This window comes from Dryobates pubescens, chromosome 16 (genome assembly GCF_014839835.1).
Source record: "Dryobates pubescens isolate bDryPub1 chromosome 16, bDryPub1.pri, whole genome shotgun sequence".
NCBI classification, from domain to species: Eukaryota; Metazoa; Chordata; class Aves; order Piciformes; family Picidae; genus Dryobates; species Dryobates pubescens.
In genome coordinates, this window is record NC_071627.1 from 20,647,501 (window position 1) to 20,666,783 (window position 19,283).

Here is a 19,283-nt window from a genome sequence, read left to right on the forward strand (position 1 = left end):
AGAGAGCCTGGTTGCCTTATTTCATGTAATGATAATATCTGCATTCTTTCCCTTTAAGCATTTTCCAGAGCCCCTAGTGTCTCAGTGACTTAACACACTTCTGTGCTTGGGGAAATGAAATCCTTCACTTTGGACAATTATGGTCAGCTATGAATGGCCTTGTATGCCCTGTGATGTCATTGCCATGTTACCAAGAAGTGATGGGATGGTTGCAGCACCATTAAACCACACATACCTGAGAACATCTAGGACTTTTGGATGGCCGCAGTGTTTCACAGCTGTATCTCCCCCAGCCATGGAAAACATTGCATGAGTCAATGCTGAGCAGACTCCACCATTCAAAAAGACCAGTGACCTGGATTTAGGATAGCCTGCAAATTCAAACTGTGCCACAGTCTGCCTTCAGATCTGTTCCCACACATCTCAGTGATTTCAGTGGCAAACCTCTGAGGGAGCACCTGGACTCAGGATGTGCAGCAGTGAGGTTCATAGGCTCTGCACAGGGGCACAGTATGTTTCTGGCTGCTGCATGTCAGGTGCAGTTCTGGGGTAGACATTGCATGAAAAAAAGAGGCAAAAAGCTAAGCGCAGTGAGGTACAAATGTGAGAGGGCTTTAAAAAGCATGGAAGAGATGGAGGGCTGAACCATCCAGTCTATAGACCTTGGCTATCAATAAAAGAGATCTTGACACAGGCCAAGGATGTGGTAGCTCCCATCTCAGAGAACTTTTGCACAGAGCACTCTGTACCACACCAAGAAATCCTTGCCAAGAGGGAGATTCTTATGTTGTCATTCTCAAAAAGCCTGGCTGTGAGCAAGAGCGCCATGCTGACCCACGATGGCTCTGCCTGTTGTGATCTCATGCAAGCACTGAAGCTTTCACAAGGGCTGGCAGCCTCTTTCAGACAGAATCCAGCCTTCTAAAAGAAAAATGCAGATGCAGTTAAACTTGCTACCAGTCCAAGGGGAAGGCAAAGGTGTAGAGTTGAAGAGGGCAGCCAGCACCAGAACAAGAGGACACAGTCTCAAGCTGCACCAGGGGAGGTTTAGGCTGGATGTTAGGAAGAAGTACTTCACAGAAAGAGAGATTTGCCATTGGAATGTGCTGCCCAGGGAGGTGGTGGAGTCACCATCACTGGAGGTGTTTATGAAGAGACTGGATGGGGTGCTTGCTTGCATGGTTTAGTTGATTAGATGGTGTTGGATGACAGGTTGGACTCGATGATCTCAAGGGTCTTTTCCAACCTAGTTAATTCTATTCTATTCTATTCTATTCTATTCTATTCTATTCTATTCTATTCTATTCTATTCTATTCTATTCTATTCTATTCTATTCTAGCATAAGACCTTCATGGCTGAGTATTTTTCCCTTTTTTTGACTCTACCAGTATGGTGGTCAGAGTCTGACTGGTTGTATTTAAAGCCAAGGGAAACCTGTGAGAGTAGCTCCAGAAAGAATTCTGCACTAAGTAAATCATAATTATGTCTGTCTTCTAAAACAGAATACAGGTTAATTAGCACTCTGATGCCTGAACCATCTGCAAAAGATTAGCCAGCTAATGAGCCAAAATACATTGCAGGTTCTATGTGGGAACAAGGTGGTAACAAAATAAATGCATTGCAGCTTTCCCGAGCACAGTATCAGCTGTATGATTTTTGGAGCCATGTGCTAAGTGCTTTCCTGGGAAGCTTGGTTTCATCTAATTGTCTCTCTCTTCAGCTCATGGGGAGTACAGGCTGTAGACAAGCATTACTTCATCTTGAGTGTTTTTGGATGAAAGGTCTGGGTCCTGAAAGAAGGCCAGTTTTGCACAGGGAACATTTAGTGTTTACCCACAGGCCTTAGGAAAACCATCTTTTATCTTAGGGAACCTTAACCTCAGTCTGGTTGCTCTGAAGGACTTGCCCTGCCAGATGTCCATCTCATAAACCTCTCTGTTCTTTGAGTCTAGATTCACATGGCATTTCTTGAGTTTTCTTTCCTCTGTTTTGGAAAGTTTGGCATTCTGCCCTCTCTTTGATCACTTGTTCAAGAGTGGGGAAGAACTCCTATCAGGTAAATGCAGCTCCATGATTATCTCACGTCAGACAGGATCATACCTTGAACTAGGTGCTGTTAAAAGGTGTAGTTTCTACTCTCCCATCATTACCCTTCTCCACCATGTCTAAATGCAACTAAATTTTAAAACCTGGGGGTCAAGAGATACTCAGGGTAAGATTCACCTAGAAGAAGGCAGCAAGCTCTTTGAGCAGCCCAAGAGATCTAGCTGATGGTCTGAGGGGTGATTGCATCTGCTACAACAAGCAGAACGATTTCTGGATTTGCAACCTTGTTTGCACTCATCTGTGGCAATGTCCTGGCATTGTGTTCCCATGCAGAAGCAAGAAAAACAGAGGTGAATGCTCATTCAGATTCTCTCTGGGATCCTTCCCTCCTAATTACAGGAAAACTGGTCTAGCCACGAAAGGGAAAGTTGCAGCAAGCATCAAAAGGAAGCCAGTTTCTACAACACATTGGCCTGGCTCACATCTCCCTCCAAACCTAGCTCAGAGATTTTACTCTGTGGATGGAAGTGAGTGAAGACAAAGACTGAATAAGAGGCAGGCTGAGTGTGCTGTACAGATGCCTCAAGAATGTCACCTCACTCAGGGCACCCTCTTGTGTGCAGGACCCCAAGGGGAAAACAGACACTACATGGGGACTGTGGGGAACTGATAAGATAGAAACAACTAAACCAACAGGAACAAAACAAACATAATGGGACAAAAACTGACAGCAACTGTTCCAAAGAAACACCACTGGATGGAAAAAATCAAGCATTCCTCCTTTGCCATTAGGGCCATAAGAAATTGGTTCTACATGCAGCCAAGGTGAAAAAGAGGAAACAGAAAGAAATGTTAGGAATTTTTGGAGTCATGCCTAGCAGAGGGATGCTTGGAGCTGCAAAATTAAGACGATTGATGCCATTTTCTGCTTTATTGTTTCTTTTTTTTTGTTTCTAGAACTGTGATAGATGGCTCCTTCACATGCCAACACTTACAAGACAGGTAGGATGTTCCTGTTTGTTTTTATAATATCAAAATTAGGATACAGGACTGATGTTTAAACAAATAGAATCAGTCCTGTATTCTATTTTTCATATTTGCAAGACAGAAAAGAAACATCAGAGAGAGTAGAAGAGAAAGCATTGCAAAAGCTGTGAGAACAGACCCGTCACCTTTTGAGGGCCTCAAGTCATTTCAGAGCCTGAACCACGCTGGATGCAAGAATTGCCTTCGAGATCCCCTGCACTCCAAAGATAGTGCTGATATGGGAACAGCTGAATCTAATTTGAGCTGACTTTATAAACATAGTAATCAAACTCCTTGGGCCCCAGGTGCTGCCCATTGATAGATAATGGTTGGACTTGATGCCTTTAAAGGTCTTTTCCAACCCAAATGATTCTATCTTTTATTCCTTGGGCTGGCCTTGGCTTGGAAGCTCTATGACCAGACAAGTCCATCAGCAAATGCTCAGCTGGTTTCTAGCAATACAGAGACCATGGATTAAATGCCTCTGCATTGAGTTACGTTAGCAAGCAATTATAAGGCCAAATATATGCTTTTGGTCAAAACATTTTGAGTCAAATATGCTCAGGAAATAACTACATCAGCTGAATCATCAAGCAGATTACTTAAAGCTATGGCTTCTGAGGATTTACTAGTCCTGCAAAATCCTCACAACTCACATTCCTCAAGGTTGTAAAGTGAAAAGCTTGCACAGCTGCGCCGACTCAGATCACCATCCCAGCTTGCAGACTGTGGTAATGCTGCTCTGAGCAGGGCAGCTTGCAAGATGCATTTTGCAGGTGATCAGCTCACATCCAGCTCTGTGTGCTGCGCCCAAGCTCTGCAACCAATTCAGATCTGAGGCTGTATTTTGTTTAGTTTTATTTTTTTTAAGGGCTTTTCTCTGCCAAGGAAGGTCTCTGAAGAGAGTAGGCAAAGGCATGTGACAGCTGCAGGTCTGGGCTCAGAAATGCAGGATTTGTGCCCCTTTGGACTTGCCATAAATTTAGTGCTCACCAGGATCTGAGTGGTCTCAGTGAATCAAAAAGCACACTTTTTGCAGGGTGTGCAGGTTCAACACTGCCTTCCCACCCCTTCCAACTAGCATTTTCCTCCTAGGAAAAACCCAGATGCTTTCCTCTCCCTCTGCAAGCATGGATCCAAGCCAAGGTAATACCATACTCTGCAAAGCTGCACGTTCACATGGCACAGGATGAGCGCCCCTTCTGGATAATGCTCTGTGAAACCAATGGTTACACCACAGCAGCCCCCCTGCCATCACCTGATACAGCAGACACGTTCACAGCAAGCCAGGATCCAGTTTCCAAGTGCAGGGCTCGAACAGCTAGATGCCCCCCATTGCTGCTCAATGGGACCTGGGCATTTTACTTCCCTGCACGTTGAGTTTTCACATCTCTTTTCCTGCACCCCCCCCCCCTCCCCCACCACCTTGCCCCAGGCTTACATGATTAACATAGCAATGGAGATCGAACTGTGTGCATACATTGATTGGCTGGGCGGTTTAGCGAGAGAAAGCAAATCCAAGCTACTTACCTCAGCGCCGACCCCTTGGGTGTTGCAATGCCATAGCCTTTGGAGTCCAAGTTACCTCCCACCTTCATGGTGTCACAGGGCTTCCGCTGCTCGATGTACTCGTTCATGGTGGACTCCAAGAGGTAGGCATACTTCCCTTTTGACTTCCTCACCCTGATCATCCCCTCTTCTGTTGTCCTCACAAAAACGGAGGGTTCGGCGGACTTCATGTACGTCCACATCTTCTCAAACACTGCTATTTTGGATCGCTGCATAGGACAGCACAAACCCAGCAGAAGCGTTAAGGGAGCCTCAGGTGCCACCTGAGACTTCCAGCTTGGGCAGAACACTTACCCACGTATTGGATGGGCCAGGGAAGGCAAATGGAGTAGAATACAGAATACAGAATTACCCAGGTTGGAAAAGACCTTTGAGATCATCAAGTCCAACCTATCACCCAACAGCATTTAACCAACTAAACTAATGGGATGTTAGTGAACCTCCTGCCACTTCTGCACCAGGGCCCAGATTGGTCCCTGATTTATGACAATGTATTTATATATGGGAAGTGATTTGGGGGACTAAATCATGGGCAAACCGAGCTCAAAATCAGGAGATGAGTAGTGTCTTTTTGGAGCTGCTCAGAGTAGCTCCTCAGCAACATGGGGAAGCACACAGATATTCCATATTCACGTTGGCAATTGCAGAAAATCAACTCTACTGGAGACACTGCCAGCCTTTCAAGAGGCACAGGGCAAACTGAACTTTTGCTGTTCTAGGGACAAGCTCAGCAGGTCCTAACATGGTAAAGGGAAGCAAGAGAAAAACCAGCTGAGCTAAGGATGTGTGGGGACTGGAGGACTTGCCAAACAAGAGACTAATCAGAATGCTTGCATGAAAGTTTCCTTTTTACCCTAAAAAACTCTTTAGTTGAGCCAGCTTCCAGGGTCCCATAGGCGATTTCTGTCTGCTTGGCCAAGTCTTCTGCACTCTCGATGGGGGAAACCATCCTTTCCACGGTGAGGAAGGCAGCCAGGTTAGCTGTGTAGGAGGATATGATGATCAAGGTGAAGAACCACCAGACGCCACCAACGATGCGGCCGGAGAGAGACCTGGACGCAGAGAGGAGAGTCAAACTGGAGGGCTGGGAAGGTCCCGAAGGTGCAGCTTGCTCTTGCAGGCCCAGCATTTACCTGAGTGTTTGCCCAAAGTCGTGCTCTCCAGCTACTTCCAGAGAAGCCAGAAGTCTGTATTAGTTTTTAATCTACTTTTCAAGGTGTCAGTATAATTAGACAAGGGATAGAAGAGTTCCAGGGGAGGGAAAATAGCAATAAAAGTGATTGAATTTGCTTTGCTTTCCAATTCCTTTGAGTATTAAGACACAGAGACAACCACAAGGAAAGATTAGCTGGGCAAGGCAGTGCCCATCCAAACAGCAGGTCTGGTGACATCCATGTTGTGCCACATACTCCCATCAGGAAGGAACACCATTATGGAGCTAGGTCACATATATAGACCAGCTGGGATCACTAGGTCAGCTCCTCCATCACTTGAAGCTTAACCCCCAAACCTCTGTGTTTTTCTACAAGAAACAGTGGAGCTCAGAGAGGAGCTACAGCCTTCATAAATAATTTGCCTACTGATGTTCTCTGCTTTGTATGCAGCAGGTGGTTAGACAAGATGTTCATAATAAGGCCTCAAAACCTAGGTATTTTGCACTAGCTGCAATCAAATCACCAATTATCTGTAACCACTGGGTAGCTGTGGAGGCAAAGGAGTCAAGCAGGCATTAATTTATATTAAAATCTTTTCAGACCATTTTTAAGAGTGGCAGATAATTTCAGAGTGATGTCAGCATTCATGCATCTTGTCTAAATTATTTATATGCTCCTTCTCTAGATGCAGAACACCATCCCAGACAGAAGGTAACTTACAATGTCATTTGCTAAAGCCAGACAGTCTGACTAAGGAGGACCTGTCCACGAGAAGCATTGTTTATTTCTCCATCAGGGGACCATTTCTCAGTGTTGCCTGTCTGCTGACCTGAGTCACTCCACTGAAATATGGTTTGTGGAATGGTAAGAGAAATATCTCAGTCCAGCTAAGGGCACTGGACCAGTTTGTGATAGCATGCTGTGCCCAGGTCTGCGTGAAGCCTCGGGTCCAGCTGCTGTGTTTTGCTGTGCTTTAACATGACTTGACAAACCTTCATGCTCCGTTGCTCTGTGAAGGGAAAGCACACCCTGGTAACCACTGACCTTAGAGCTGGCAAGAGACTAAACCCACATGCCCTACCAGCTGCACCACTTCCATCTAGGTTATACCCTTATAGTTCTGTTCTACCTTCTGTTTCACATTTGGAGGGGGACTGGGAGGCAGCTATGGCTTCAGCTCACATCTCCAGATTGATGAGGAAGAGGAAAGAGCGACCTCTCTCTAATTAGTCTGGGTGATGTGTGCTCAGGGAAGGAAGCTCTCAGAAAAGGCACAGAGGCTTGAAATAAAAGTAACCAGATAATGTCAAATGCAACAATCTCTGCTGATGAAGGCCACTTTGAGCTGGCAAATAATCACATTCATTTTCAGCTGCAAATTATACAGCTTCTCCTTCCTGGCAAAGCTGGGATATTTCTGCTACTTCTTTCAATCCCTTCAGCAGCACTCAGCCAGATTCCTGCCTCGAGACCCTTGATACCCTGGGGATGTTCATTGCTTGCTTATCCCATGGGAGCTGCCTGCTGTCAGCTGCAGATGGCTTGTGCTTCCCAGCTCCACACCTGGCACTGACAGCACCAAACAGTAACTGTGGGGTGTGGGGACTGAGAGATAGCAAGGAGGGCTGGGCAAAGAGAGAGAGGGGGCTGTAGCTTCTTTCTCCTGCAATCCAGATGGAATAGGATGCATGTCTGTACCATGTACCAGTCTCATTTGGCTGTTTGCTGCTGGGGTTGGTCATTTGCCATCATGACATGAGATGCTCTGAGGACATGAGTGCTCACTTTCACAGACTGTGGAGGAAAGGAGAGGAAATGAATAGCTTGCTATGACTGCCAGTATGGCTAGGGCTTCATGTGCAGGATGCTTTGTTGCAGACACTGCTAATGGGCAATGTTTGCCCTCATTGCTAGACTGACTTAGAGCTAGAAGCTGTGAATCTGAACTGCTGTACATGCATAGCAGAGGAAACACTCAGAAAAAAAAGGCTTTGCAGGACATCATCCTTTTGCTCCATGGTTGTGCAGCATCTAACACAAGGGAGCACTGGCTAACACAGGCTCTTGGAGATTAGTGCAATACAATTAAATACAGGAAGAGTCATGAATAGAATAGAATAGAATAGAATAGAATAGAATAGAATAGAATAGAATAGAATAGAATAGAATAGAATAGAATTCACCAGGTTGGAAGAGAACTTCAAGATCATCATATCCAACCCATCATCCAACACCACCTAATCAACTAAACCATGCAACCAAGCACCCTATCAAGTCTCCTCCTAAACACCTCCAAACATCACACAAGGCAGATATGATCCCATAGCTCAGCAGCAGTGAGCACAGGTTAAACAGGATTTCTCTGGATACTGGATTTTGAGCCAGTGCCTGTTACTGCTTATCTCTGCAAGGGGTTGGAAAGACAATATCCATTAAGGTCTTGTTCTGTTACTTCTGTAGACTAAGCAGGAGAGCAGCAGTGCTACCATCATGGGACTCATTTGTGGAACTGCCTTTGTAATTTAGGAGATAATGTCCCATTTCTAGAAGGGACTTCAGTACTAGGGAGCTAAAAGTCTGGTCAAAAGCTGGTGGGACTCCAGAGTTACATTTATGCTCTAGTAAGAGCAACCACAGAGGACTAGCTCTGCTGTGTACTTTGAAGTCACTTTGAGGTTTTTAGTATCTCACTCCACAGATGGATAACAGAAAATGACCTTCCACTTGACTAACAAATGTGCTGCAGCTTGAGCCCTAGCTCCAGTTCATTTCTCTTCACTGATGTGCAGTATGGGGTTTAAATCCCCTTGCATGGAGAATTTACATGTGCCCATACCCATTCAAGCATAACATGGATGCAATCAGCTCTCTGCTGTGTAGAAATGAGTCAGCCACTCAGTCCTCTGCAGAGGTAAGGTGAGATGGTTAGTCCTTTAAAGATATGCTGAAGCTCAGACGCTTGGATTTGTCTGTTTGACCTCTGGATTTATTCCCACTCATTATCATATAGTAATGCTTGCAAATAGCAGGATCTAAAAAGATCAGAATAAAATAAGCAGGGAAAACAGCAAAAAAGAGACTTTAATGGATGGCTAATTCTGGGATACTGAAAGGGATGAAATAGCCAGATAGACTAGGTTGTACATTCTCAACCTGTATTATTCCTTCTGTACCTATACTCTTCTTTCCTACACAGTCCAAATTAAGATCTCTTGGTTCCTTCTTCTAGCCCTGCCTGTGCTGGCTATAATCACCCACCCTCCTCATCCTCTCCCTGACTCGGGGCCCTCTCTGTCCCTGCAGAAGAGTAGCAGGAACAGGATGCTCCTTTCCAGTATTACCCTTGCAGGAGTAAGTAGCAAATACTCTGCCCTCATTAGCCATGGTGCACAATTAAGCAGTAAATACTCTGCCCTCATTAGCCACGGTGCACAATTAGAGCTGCCTGGGAACCGGAATCTGAGCACTGTGTAAAATTGTACATGAAAACTTAATATTCTCAGCTGGAAAGAGCAGCTAATGGTTGCAAATGTCCTCTAAAAGGAGCATCCTGAAAATCACAGAATCACAGAATCACCAAGGTTGGAAGAGACCTCAGAGATCATCAAGTCCAACCTGTCACCACAAACCTCGTGACTAAACCATAGCACCAAGTGCAACGTCCAATCCCCTCTTGAACACCTCCAGGGATGGCGACTCCACCACCTCCCTGGGCAGCACATTCCAATGGCTAACAACTCTCTCAGTGAAGAACTTTCTCCTCACCTCCAGCCTAAACTTCCCCTGGTGCAGCTTGAGACTGTGTCCTCTTGTTCTGGTGCTGGTTGCCTGGGAGAAGGGACCAACTTCCACCTGGCTACAACCTCCCTTCAGGTAGTTGTAGAGAGCAAGAAAGTCTCCCCTGAGCCTCCTCTTCTCCAGGCTAAACAATCCCAGCTCCATTTGGGTCCATCCAAGCTTTGCATTTTCCTATTATTTAATGTTTCATTTCTGAAAGGCTAAAAGGCATCGTTTTCACCTGGGAAACAACTCTGTTTCTGCTCTCTCGTGACAAATAATTTTCTTTCAGCTTTTTCAACACACGAAACCCTTACCTGCCACACATGTAATTTAAAAGATCATTCTGGAATGTGCTATTTTGCACCTGCCTAACAGAAAACCAGCAGCTGACCGAGCTGAAAAGAATAATTTCCATTTTCTTCCTTGGATGACTTTTTTTCTTACCTTTCCTTGTGCAAGCAACTGCAGTTTGCCAGTAGGAAACAGAAAGGAACGGTAAGGTTCCTTTGTTCCCAGTGAAGTGAGATTTGTGTTTGGTTTTGGTTTTAATATTCTAGCCTTAGCACTGATGGATTCTTCAGAGAGAAAAAAAAAATAATCATGCAGCTATAATCTCTTATTTCTTAAAACAAAATGCCATCCTTGATCAAACAGTTTGCTCTTTGGTCTTATCCCTTATGGAAGGTAGGAAAAGCCAACAGGAGTTTGCCTGTGCCGTCTTACCAGAAGAGCATAACACTTTTGTTTGGTTGTTTTTTTGTTTTGGCAAAAAAATAGTAAAGAAGATCATAGAATCACAGAATCAATAAGGTCAGAAGAGACCTCAAAGATCATCAAGTCCAACCTGTCACCCAAGACCTCATGACTACTAAACCATGGCTCCAAGTGCCATGTCCAATCCCCTCTTGAACACCTCTGGGGATGGTGACTCCACCACCTCCCTGGGCAGCACATTCCAGCAGCTAACAGAAGATCAGAACATAAACAAAGTAAAGCTCATTCCAAAACTGCTCAAGCAGCATCTCAGCTCTCTCTGACTTCTCCTTTCCCCCCACCCTCAAATGCATTTCTTAGGGAGAATTACACCCTAACTGACAGCGTTCTAATTAGAAGCACAAATCTGGGATTCCAAAGCCAGAGCTGCTCTGGGAGGATTTCCCAGATCTGCTGTTAAATTCAATTCCAATAAACTCAAGTGACATATTTGTTGCTGAAAGAATTTATGCAAAACTGTCAAAAGAGAAGCTCTTATATGCTTCTTCCCCTGATTGTAGGTCAAATGCACTTCTGGTCTTCTATAGAACCATAGAATTGTTAGGGTTGGAAAGGACCTCAAGGCTCAGCCAGTTCCATCCCCCCTGCCATGGGCAGGGACACCTCACACTAGATCAGGTTGCTTAGAGCCACATCCAACCTGGCCTTAAAGACCTCCAGGGATGAGGCTTCCACCACCTCCCTGGGCAACCTGTGCCAGTGTCTCACCACCCTCATGGGCAGCAACTTCTTCCTAACATCCAATCTGAATCTACTCACTTCTAGTTCTGCTCCATTCCCCCCCAGATCCACTGTGTATCCACACAGATCCTCTGACACTGCTTTGCCTATTTGATACTGCTTCTCACTAGTTTCATGTGTCTACCTGGAGTCTCACCTGGTAGTGCATTAGTTACAAACATTTTGCTCCAGTTTTACTCCTATTTTAAACCAATTTTTAACATTAAACTCTGTCAACACAACTGAGCTTTGCTATTTCTGTGTGTCACAGACCATCTGGCACCATTGGTCTCACTGCTTTGTCTCTGCCCCTGATGTGAGCCCCTGGTTTGCTTGGAAAGTCAGTGAAGAGTCATGGATAGAGAAACAAACTTAGTGTGAGGTTGTGGAGCTAGGAACAGCTCTGGGTGCATCCATCACACACATGCTGCAAAGCTCTCACTCTGTACTGGAATGGATCATAGAATGGTTTGGGTTGGAAAGGACCTTAAAGGTCATCTAGTTCTAACCCCACTACCACGGGCAGGGACACCTTCCACTACATCAGGTTGCTCAAGGCCCTGTCCAACCTGGTCATGATCATTTCCATGCAGGGTTCATCCACAACTTCCCTGGGCAACCTGTTCCAGGGCCTCACCACCATTACTGTAAAAAAAATCATAGATAAAATTAATGGGTAGTTTTGAATGAGCTACCAAGTCTTTGTCATGAAATTGGAGTGATTAAGGTGCATATTTCTCTCTCCATAATGTGTTAATAATTTTCTTGCCATTATTAGTTGGCATTTGTTTCCATGGAACCCCACCTCCTGGTACAGCCTGGGGTCCTGACTGCAGTACTGGATTTTAACACAGAGCCTCAAGAGAACCTTTATAAACACAGAGCTAAGCCTTTTCTTTTGATCTTTTCCCATTGGCATCCTCATCTACCTCTCCCATCAGTAAAAAACCCCAAACCTATTAGCTCCAGCTCACAGCTTTTCTGCACAGGTAACAGCTGCATGTTTTGATTCCCTGTGGGTAACACAAACAGGGTAAGAAAGCTGAGGGTGCACAGCTCCTGGAAGTCAAAAGTTGTCTCTCTCCTCCATTTCTTTTTCTAATTTCCATTGGAAAATAAAATAAAACCAGAGAGCTTCTTAACTTTTGCACATGAACTGGAGATCTGCTCTTTCTCATGCCTTCAAGCAACCCATGCCAGCTCATCTGATCCCCAAAGCCAACACACCAGAAGGAGGCAATATGGGTTGCAGAATCCCAGCAGAAGACCTTTTAAGAAGGGGCCTAGGGGTAACTTGCTGTGTAAATACTGCAAAACCCAAACATATTGTCTGCAAATATGCAGAATCTCCCAGATTCAACAGGAGGATATATGTTTTGTGGCTTTAATTATAAGCCATAGTTTATTTACTGTTTCTTTCTGCCTAAGCTGATGGCTTTGGACATCAGTATATGATCCTTCTCCTACTGCTTCATCTCTTCTTTTGCAGAATATAATGGCACTCTCTCTTCCCCCCCCTCCCCCCCTTCAATTTCCCTTTAATGGGCAAAACCTCTTTCTAAAATGAGTTTTCCTGCTTAGTCAGAAATGCATCATGCCACTTGTGGTTCTCCAGTCATTGGAGCTTGGGTTGCTGCAGTGCTAAGTATAAGCATGACTACATGGAGCAGCTACATGCTGTTTTCAAGTCATTCACTTAGCATTTTGACAGGCAAGAGGAGGTACCCAGCAGACTAGCTAGAGGACTAGCATCCAGGAACCCTTTTTATGTGTTCCTTGGGAAGCTCTGCCACTATATGGGATCCAGAGTAGCTTACTTCATCTCTCTAATCCAGTTTCCAGCTGTGGGAGAAAAGGATGAATCACATTTGTGAGCTTCACCTGGGTGGGTGTCCTGAAGAATTGGCCACCAGGTAGAATTTATCTCTGAATTGTTTCTTTGCTCACTTCCCCTTCCTGAGACAGTCCTAGCAGGTGGAGGAAACATCAGCTGGTCCAGCTACACAGGGAGTAATTTACATCCTCAATAGCAGTCTGCAGGTTGTGCCTTCCTGTGGGCTTCAATGGACACAAAATGCAGCCTGGTGGTGTCTGGCTAACACAAACCACCTGCTCAGCTGATGATGTATGATCACACTGGTTGGAAGCACTAGATACCAAACAACCATGGGCAACCAGCCCCCCTCAATTTTGGCAGGAGCCATGGTGTAAACCCACTCCTTCAGCGCATAACTGGAGGGCACGTTCTTTACTGGAGGGAGTCACCCTCCCTGAGCAATCAGAGCTAGCTGCTGAGATGCTTATCCCTAAAAGTGCAGGATAATACACCCAGCTCTTTCAGAGAGCTGCTGAAAAGCATTGCAAAGAAAGGGCTAGGATAGAGGGACAGAAGGAAAAATAGGTGTGTTGAAAAGTCAGAAGCAATAGATGACAAAAAAACCTACACTGTTAGCCTCCTAAGTACAGGCACAGTGTACCTCTCTGTGTTGCAAACCAGCATGATTTAAGGGATGAGTATTTAGACAGAGATTTGCTGGGAAACACGTGGCCACTTTGGGCTGCTCAGCAGCTCTGGTGAAAGGCAAAGTCATCTCTCTTCTGCAGTTTTCCCACTTTTCTGCTACAAAGCAATAAAAGATAAGAGCAACAAAGTTGGGGAGGGGTTTGGAACACAAGCCCTATGAGGAAAGACTGAGGGAGCTGGGGTTGCTTAGCCTGGAGAAGAGGAGACTCAGGGGTGACCTTATTACTTTCTACAACTACCTGAAGGGAGGTTGTAGACAGACGGATGTTGGTCTCTTCTCCCAGGCAGCCAGTACCAGAACAAGAGGACACAGTCTCAGGCTGCACCAGGGGAGGTTTAGGTTGGCTGTTAGGAAGAAGTTCTATACAGAGAGGGTGATTGCCCATTGGAATGGGCTGCCTGGGGAGGCGATGGAGTCACCATCATTGGAGGTGTTCAGGAGGAGACTTGATGGGGTGCTTGGTGCCATGGTTTAATTGATTAGGTGGGTTGGATTGGTTGAGGGGTTGGACGCAATGATCTTGAAGGTCTCTTCCAACCTGGTTGTTTATTATTAAATACACTGTTAGCCTCCTAAGTACAGGCACAGTGTACCTCTCTGTGTGGCAAACCAGCATGATTTAAGGGATGAGTGTTTAGACAGAGATCTGCTGGGAAACACGTGGCCACTTTGGGCTGCTCAGCAGCTCTGGTTAAAGGCAAAGACATCTCTCTTCTGCAGTTTTCCCACTTTTCTGCTACAAGGCAATAAAACAACCCCCAAACCAACCTGACTCTCATTATGCCTTTGAGCAAAAAAAAAATCCCCCTGTAAAAAAGGCTCTTCAGGTACTTTTCTCACTTTGGTGACGTTTGTGCACATTGCTGAGAGAAACGCACAAGGTGACAAGCACAAAATGTTGTCAGAAGCAGTTGCTGGAGAGCCCCAGGAGATTCATTGCTCAGGAACTTCCTCAACCTCAGGTGGCCCCGAATTTAACAGCACTCATCCTTCTTTTTAAGCAACGGCCCTATTGTGCTAACGTCCTTTGCTGTGTTGCTAGATTTCATATGCTCACTCCCAGGCTCTTCTTCAAAGTCAGCTGGATGAAAAAGCTTTTTTTTCCCTCTCTCTCTTTTTTATTTCTTTTTTTTCCTTTTGCCAAAGATTTAATATATTTTGGATTATCTGCTGCCACTTCTTCATTTTTCCAAGATCCTCTTTAGCCACCTACACGTGCTCACAATTTAGGGCTGCATTGCTGAGATTTCATAGAATCATAGAATCAATAAGGTTGGAAAAGACCTCAGAGATCATCAAGCCCAACCTGTCACCCAATACCTCATGACTAACTAAACCATGGCTCCAAGTGCCATGTCCAATCCCCTCTTGAACACCTCCAGGGGTGGTGACTCTACCACCTCCCTGGGCAGCACATTCCAATTGCCAATTACTCTTGATGGGAAGAACTTTCTCCTCACCTCCAGCCTACACTTCCCCTGGCACAGCTTGAGACTGTGTCCTCTTGTTCTGGTGCTGGTTGCCTGGGAGAAGAGACCAACCCCCACCTGGCTACAACCTCCCTTCAGGTAGTGATAGAGAGCAATAAGGACTTCTGGGCAATGTTGTAATAACCTAGTTCAGATTTCTTCTAGGGTGCCTTCCTTGCTTTGATTCCCTTGATTCTCTTTGCTCTGTTTTTGAGTTGTTAGGGTTTTTTTTTGTGGGGGGTTTTGTGTGCTTTTTCCCCCCCCTTGTCTTTTGTCAGATTTCTCAGTGCAGTGAGAGAAAGTCTTTTTTCTGGCAGGAGAGGGTTTAGGGTTTCTTTTTTTCTGCGCTGGAAGGTTTTCACTCTGAGCAGGATTCCCAAATATTCTGTTGTGCTGCTCCTTCTTAATTCTGATTTAAAATGTGCTCCCTCACCAAGACTGTGCAATTTACATTTTCTCTAACTTCTGAGCCTATCCTTTTTTTCTTGTTTGTTCTACAGGGGCATGCTGCATCCCTTGTAGAAGTGGTAAGGAATGAGCCTGGTCTCCCCAGACAGCATTTTTTACATGCACAGGAGCAACGGTCTTTTAACATGAAAACTCCCAAACTGTGAAGGGAAAACGTGCTCAATGTATCTCTTGCCTCTATTTCACCTGCTAAGAACCATTTGGTGGTTTTGTTTTTGGTTTTGAAGGCTTTGGAAATGCTGCTGAGATGAAGAGCTGCCCCCTCCCTCTGTTTATCTCTCTGCAGCCTGACATCTTGCTTCTTACAGCTTCAGGATATGGGAGAGAAGAGACCATTTCTCTTTCAGGAGAGCATCCCATGCACTTGACTCCTGCAGCTGGGCCCTCATGGACCCTTTGTCACATCTCACACCTCTCCACAGTGTGCAGGCACTGATTTTTTTTACTGCTTTTGCCTTTTCACCACATGAGGACTCTTCTTCTGCCCTCTGCCTTTCCACTCCTCTGTTCACACATTTGCTCCCTATTACTTCTCATCAGAGTGTGTTGGGAGAATTCATTAGTGTATACAGCATGCTTTGAAGTTGTCCAAATAACGGTGATGTAACACTTTTGCACTTCTATAAGGCTCTTTTATCTGAAGATCAAAGCAGTAAGTTATGATTACCATGATTGGATTATCGCTGCTTAGCCTTTGGATCTAAGGGTAAGCAGCAACTCTTCTGGGGAGACACTAATCAGAATTACTGAGTATTATTAACCAGATTGAATGCTGCAATGTATGCTGCTGGTTAGAGAAGGGGGGCTGTGCACAAGCTGTCCACCCTTGCCTGCTATTTGATGACATTAATCAGGTGGCTCCTTTGATCCAAGTGAAGAAAGGAAGGCCAAGACACCAACATGATTGGCTTCAGCAGCGACTCAGTGCTCTGCCTCCTCCAACTCCAGACCCCATCTAAGCACAGCCAGGCTTTTACTGCTGTTTCTTAGCATGACACACATTTTGCTTTCCCCAGTTACTTGCCTTCATCCAGCCTTTCACCATGAATAACCCATCACCCTTGTCACATTGCAATAAATTTGTCTTTGCCTGCTCATCATTTTGGGGTGTTGCAATGGGCATTGCTCACTGTCCATACACAGTATCACAGTATCACCAAGATTGGAAGCCAGGTGGAGGTTGGTCTCTTCTCCCAGGCAACCAGCACCAGAACAAGAGGACACAGTCTCAAGCTGTGCCAGAGGAGGTTTAGGCTGGAGGTGAGGAGAAAGTTCTTCCCAGAAAGAGAGATTGGCCCTTGGGATGTGCTGCCCAGTGAGGTGGTGGAGTCACCGTCCCTAGAGGTGTTCAAGAGGGGATTGGATGTGGCACTTGGAGCCATGATTTAGTAGTCATGAGGTGTTGGGTGAGAGGTTGGACTTGATGATCTCTGAGGTCTTTTCCAACCTTGTTGATTCTATGGTTCTATGGAAGAGACCTCAAAGGTCATCAAGTCCAACCTGTCACCACAGACCTGATGACTAGACCATGGCACCAAGTGCCACACATTCCTGCACTTCTTTGGAAAAGGGGGTGTGATGCTTCCCCAGTGACCAGGACAAGTAGCTGAGATGAAATCTGGGACAAAAGCAGAACAGGTACAATAAATCCTGAATTCTGGTGGAATAAGAGAGGTTCTCTGAAATTACCAGTGGGAGGCCATAAAGTTTTGGCTAGCCCTAATGGATTAAACCAGCAAAGAGGAGCTGTGCTGTTCTGTGTGTTGTGAGCCAGAACAATTTGAGATGGGGAGTACAGTGCTCATTCTGCTGTGTACCCAGGGAGTGTGCACATGATGTCTCAGTGCTGATAAAAGTCACGTACAGCATATGGAAGAGTTATTTAAGCAAGGCTTCCCTGTGAAAACACACTCAGGGTTTCCCATCTTAGCTGCAATATTCTTCTGGAGTGCCAACTTTAAAGCAGTATGTGACAGGCAGCCTTACAGAGGTCACCACTTCGGGGGATTGGAGGTCATTCAGCTCCTCACAACCCTTACTCTTTGAGAAAAACACTCAGGAAACGACCCAGCTATTAGGAAGACACAACCCCGCACAGTCCTGCCCGCAGCTCAGAGAGTGTCAGGCCCCAGCTGAGCCCACTGCTCGGGGATAACAGTTATCAAGAGGGAAGGAAATGGGAAGAGAAAGTGTGTTTTTGTTCCTGATTGAAAACCAGCGAGTGGGAGTACAGCATAATAGGGAGTCCCTGGAGTGCAGAGGGTCTCCTGCTGGTGTCATGGAGAAGGCTATAAATCTCAGAGGCACCCCTCCAAACCTCAGCGCCACTCCTGACCCTGAGGCAGTGCACAGCATTAGAGAGACACACTCAGCACCTGCCATTTCCCCCTCAGAGGAGGCAAACTTCCCGGCGGATTACAAAACTTCTCTCCCTGCTGTTTTTCAATGCTGTCTTCAACCAGAAAAAAAATATGAGAAACGTTTCTTTGGTCCCCGAAAAAATGAGATGGAAAAATGTATTTTTAGCTTAACACATCTGCTTTTGGATCGTGTGTTTGACTCCTGAAACGCAGCTGCTGGAATGATCTGGCACTTGATGGGGGAACTTGCAGCGGATTTCTTGCTGTCCTCCTGCAACCTCTGAGCTGTGGGAGAGTGACTACACATGCCTGATATGCAGGGAAACCATCCTGAGGCAGTGGCTTACAGGTCAGGGGGGGAAACATTCATTACCTCTGCAGCATTCATGGCATCCTGGACTGCATCAGGAACACTGTGGCCAGCAGGAGCAGGGAGGTCATTCTCCCCCTGTATGCTGCGCTGGTTAGGGCACACCTTGAGTCCTGTGTCCAGTTCTGGGCCCCTCAGTTTAGGAAGGATGTTGGCTTGCTGGAGCGTGTCCAGAGAAGAGCAACGAAGGTGGTGAGGGGTTTGGAACACAGCCCTGTGAGGAGAGGCTGAGGGAGCTGGGGTTGCTTAGTCTGGAGAAGAGGAGGCTCAGGGGTGACCTTATTACTCTCTACAACTACCTGAAGGGAGGTTGTAGACAGGCAGAGGTTGGTCTCTTCTCCCAGGCAGCCAGCACCAGAACAAGAGGACACAGTCTCAAGCTGCACCAGGGGAAGTTTAGGCTGGATGTTAGGAAGAAGTTCTATATAGATAGAGTGATTGCCTATTGGAATGGGCTGCCCGGGGAGGTGGTGGAGTCACCATCATTGGAGGTGTTCAGGAGGAGACTTGATGGGGTGCTTGGTGCCATGGTTTAGTTTTTTAGGTGGTGTTGGATTGGTTGATGGGTTGGACACGATGATTTTGAAGGTCTCTTCCAAACTGGTTTATTCTATTCTATTCTATTCTATTCTATTCTATTCTGAAACTTTCAGATGGCAGAGCATGGAAATTTCAATGACACAGTTTGTGGCTTGGATTTTTTTTTCCTTTACAGATGAAATTGCATTTCCCCCCAACAATATTCTCTCTGTTGGTTATTTCCTTCTTCTGAGTCTTCTGTATCCTTCAGCATTTTTTCCAAATGAAAAAAAAGAGGTTAGCAAGGTAACTATTTTAAAAGAATCTCCATTTTCCCCTGGCTGCCACATTTTGGTTGCCATGGAAGTGCACAACCTCCAAAGGGGTCTGTTCAGTTAGATATTGTGCAATTTGTCAGGCTGCTCCTCTGGTGAGTCACTGCCTCTGGTTAAGTGGGTTTCAGAAATAAGTGTGGTCATCACTTCCTGGTGATTTGCTGTTA

The 19,283-nt window shown here is 45.6% G+C and overlaps 1 protein-coding gene across 2 annotated transcripts in view; it reads right to left on the reverse strand.

Moving 5' to 3' along the window:
* Nucleotides 1-19,283, reverse strand: part of GRIA1 (glutamate ionotropic receptor AMPA type subunit 1) — a 149,253-nt gene that overhangs the window by 13,426 nt on the left and 116,544 nt on the right. For both annotated transcript variants that reach the window (XM_054168545.1, XM_054168544.1), the window contains exons 12-13: nucleotides 5,496-5,694; nucleotides 4,604-4,851 (exon numbers count right to left, since the gene is read on the reverse strand). In XM_054168545.1, coding sequence (XP_054024520.1) covers nucleotides 4,604-4,851; nucleotides 5,496-5,694 — 447 coding nt within the window. The remainder of the gene's footprint in view (nucleotides 1-4,603; nucleotides 4,852-5,495; nucleotides 5,695-19,283) is intronic.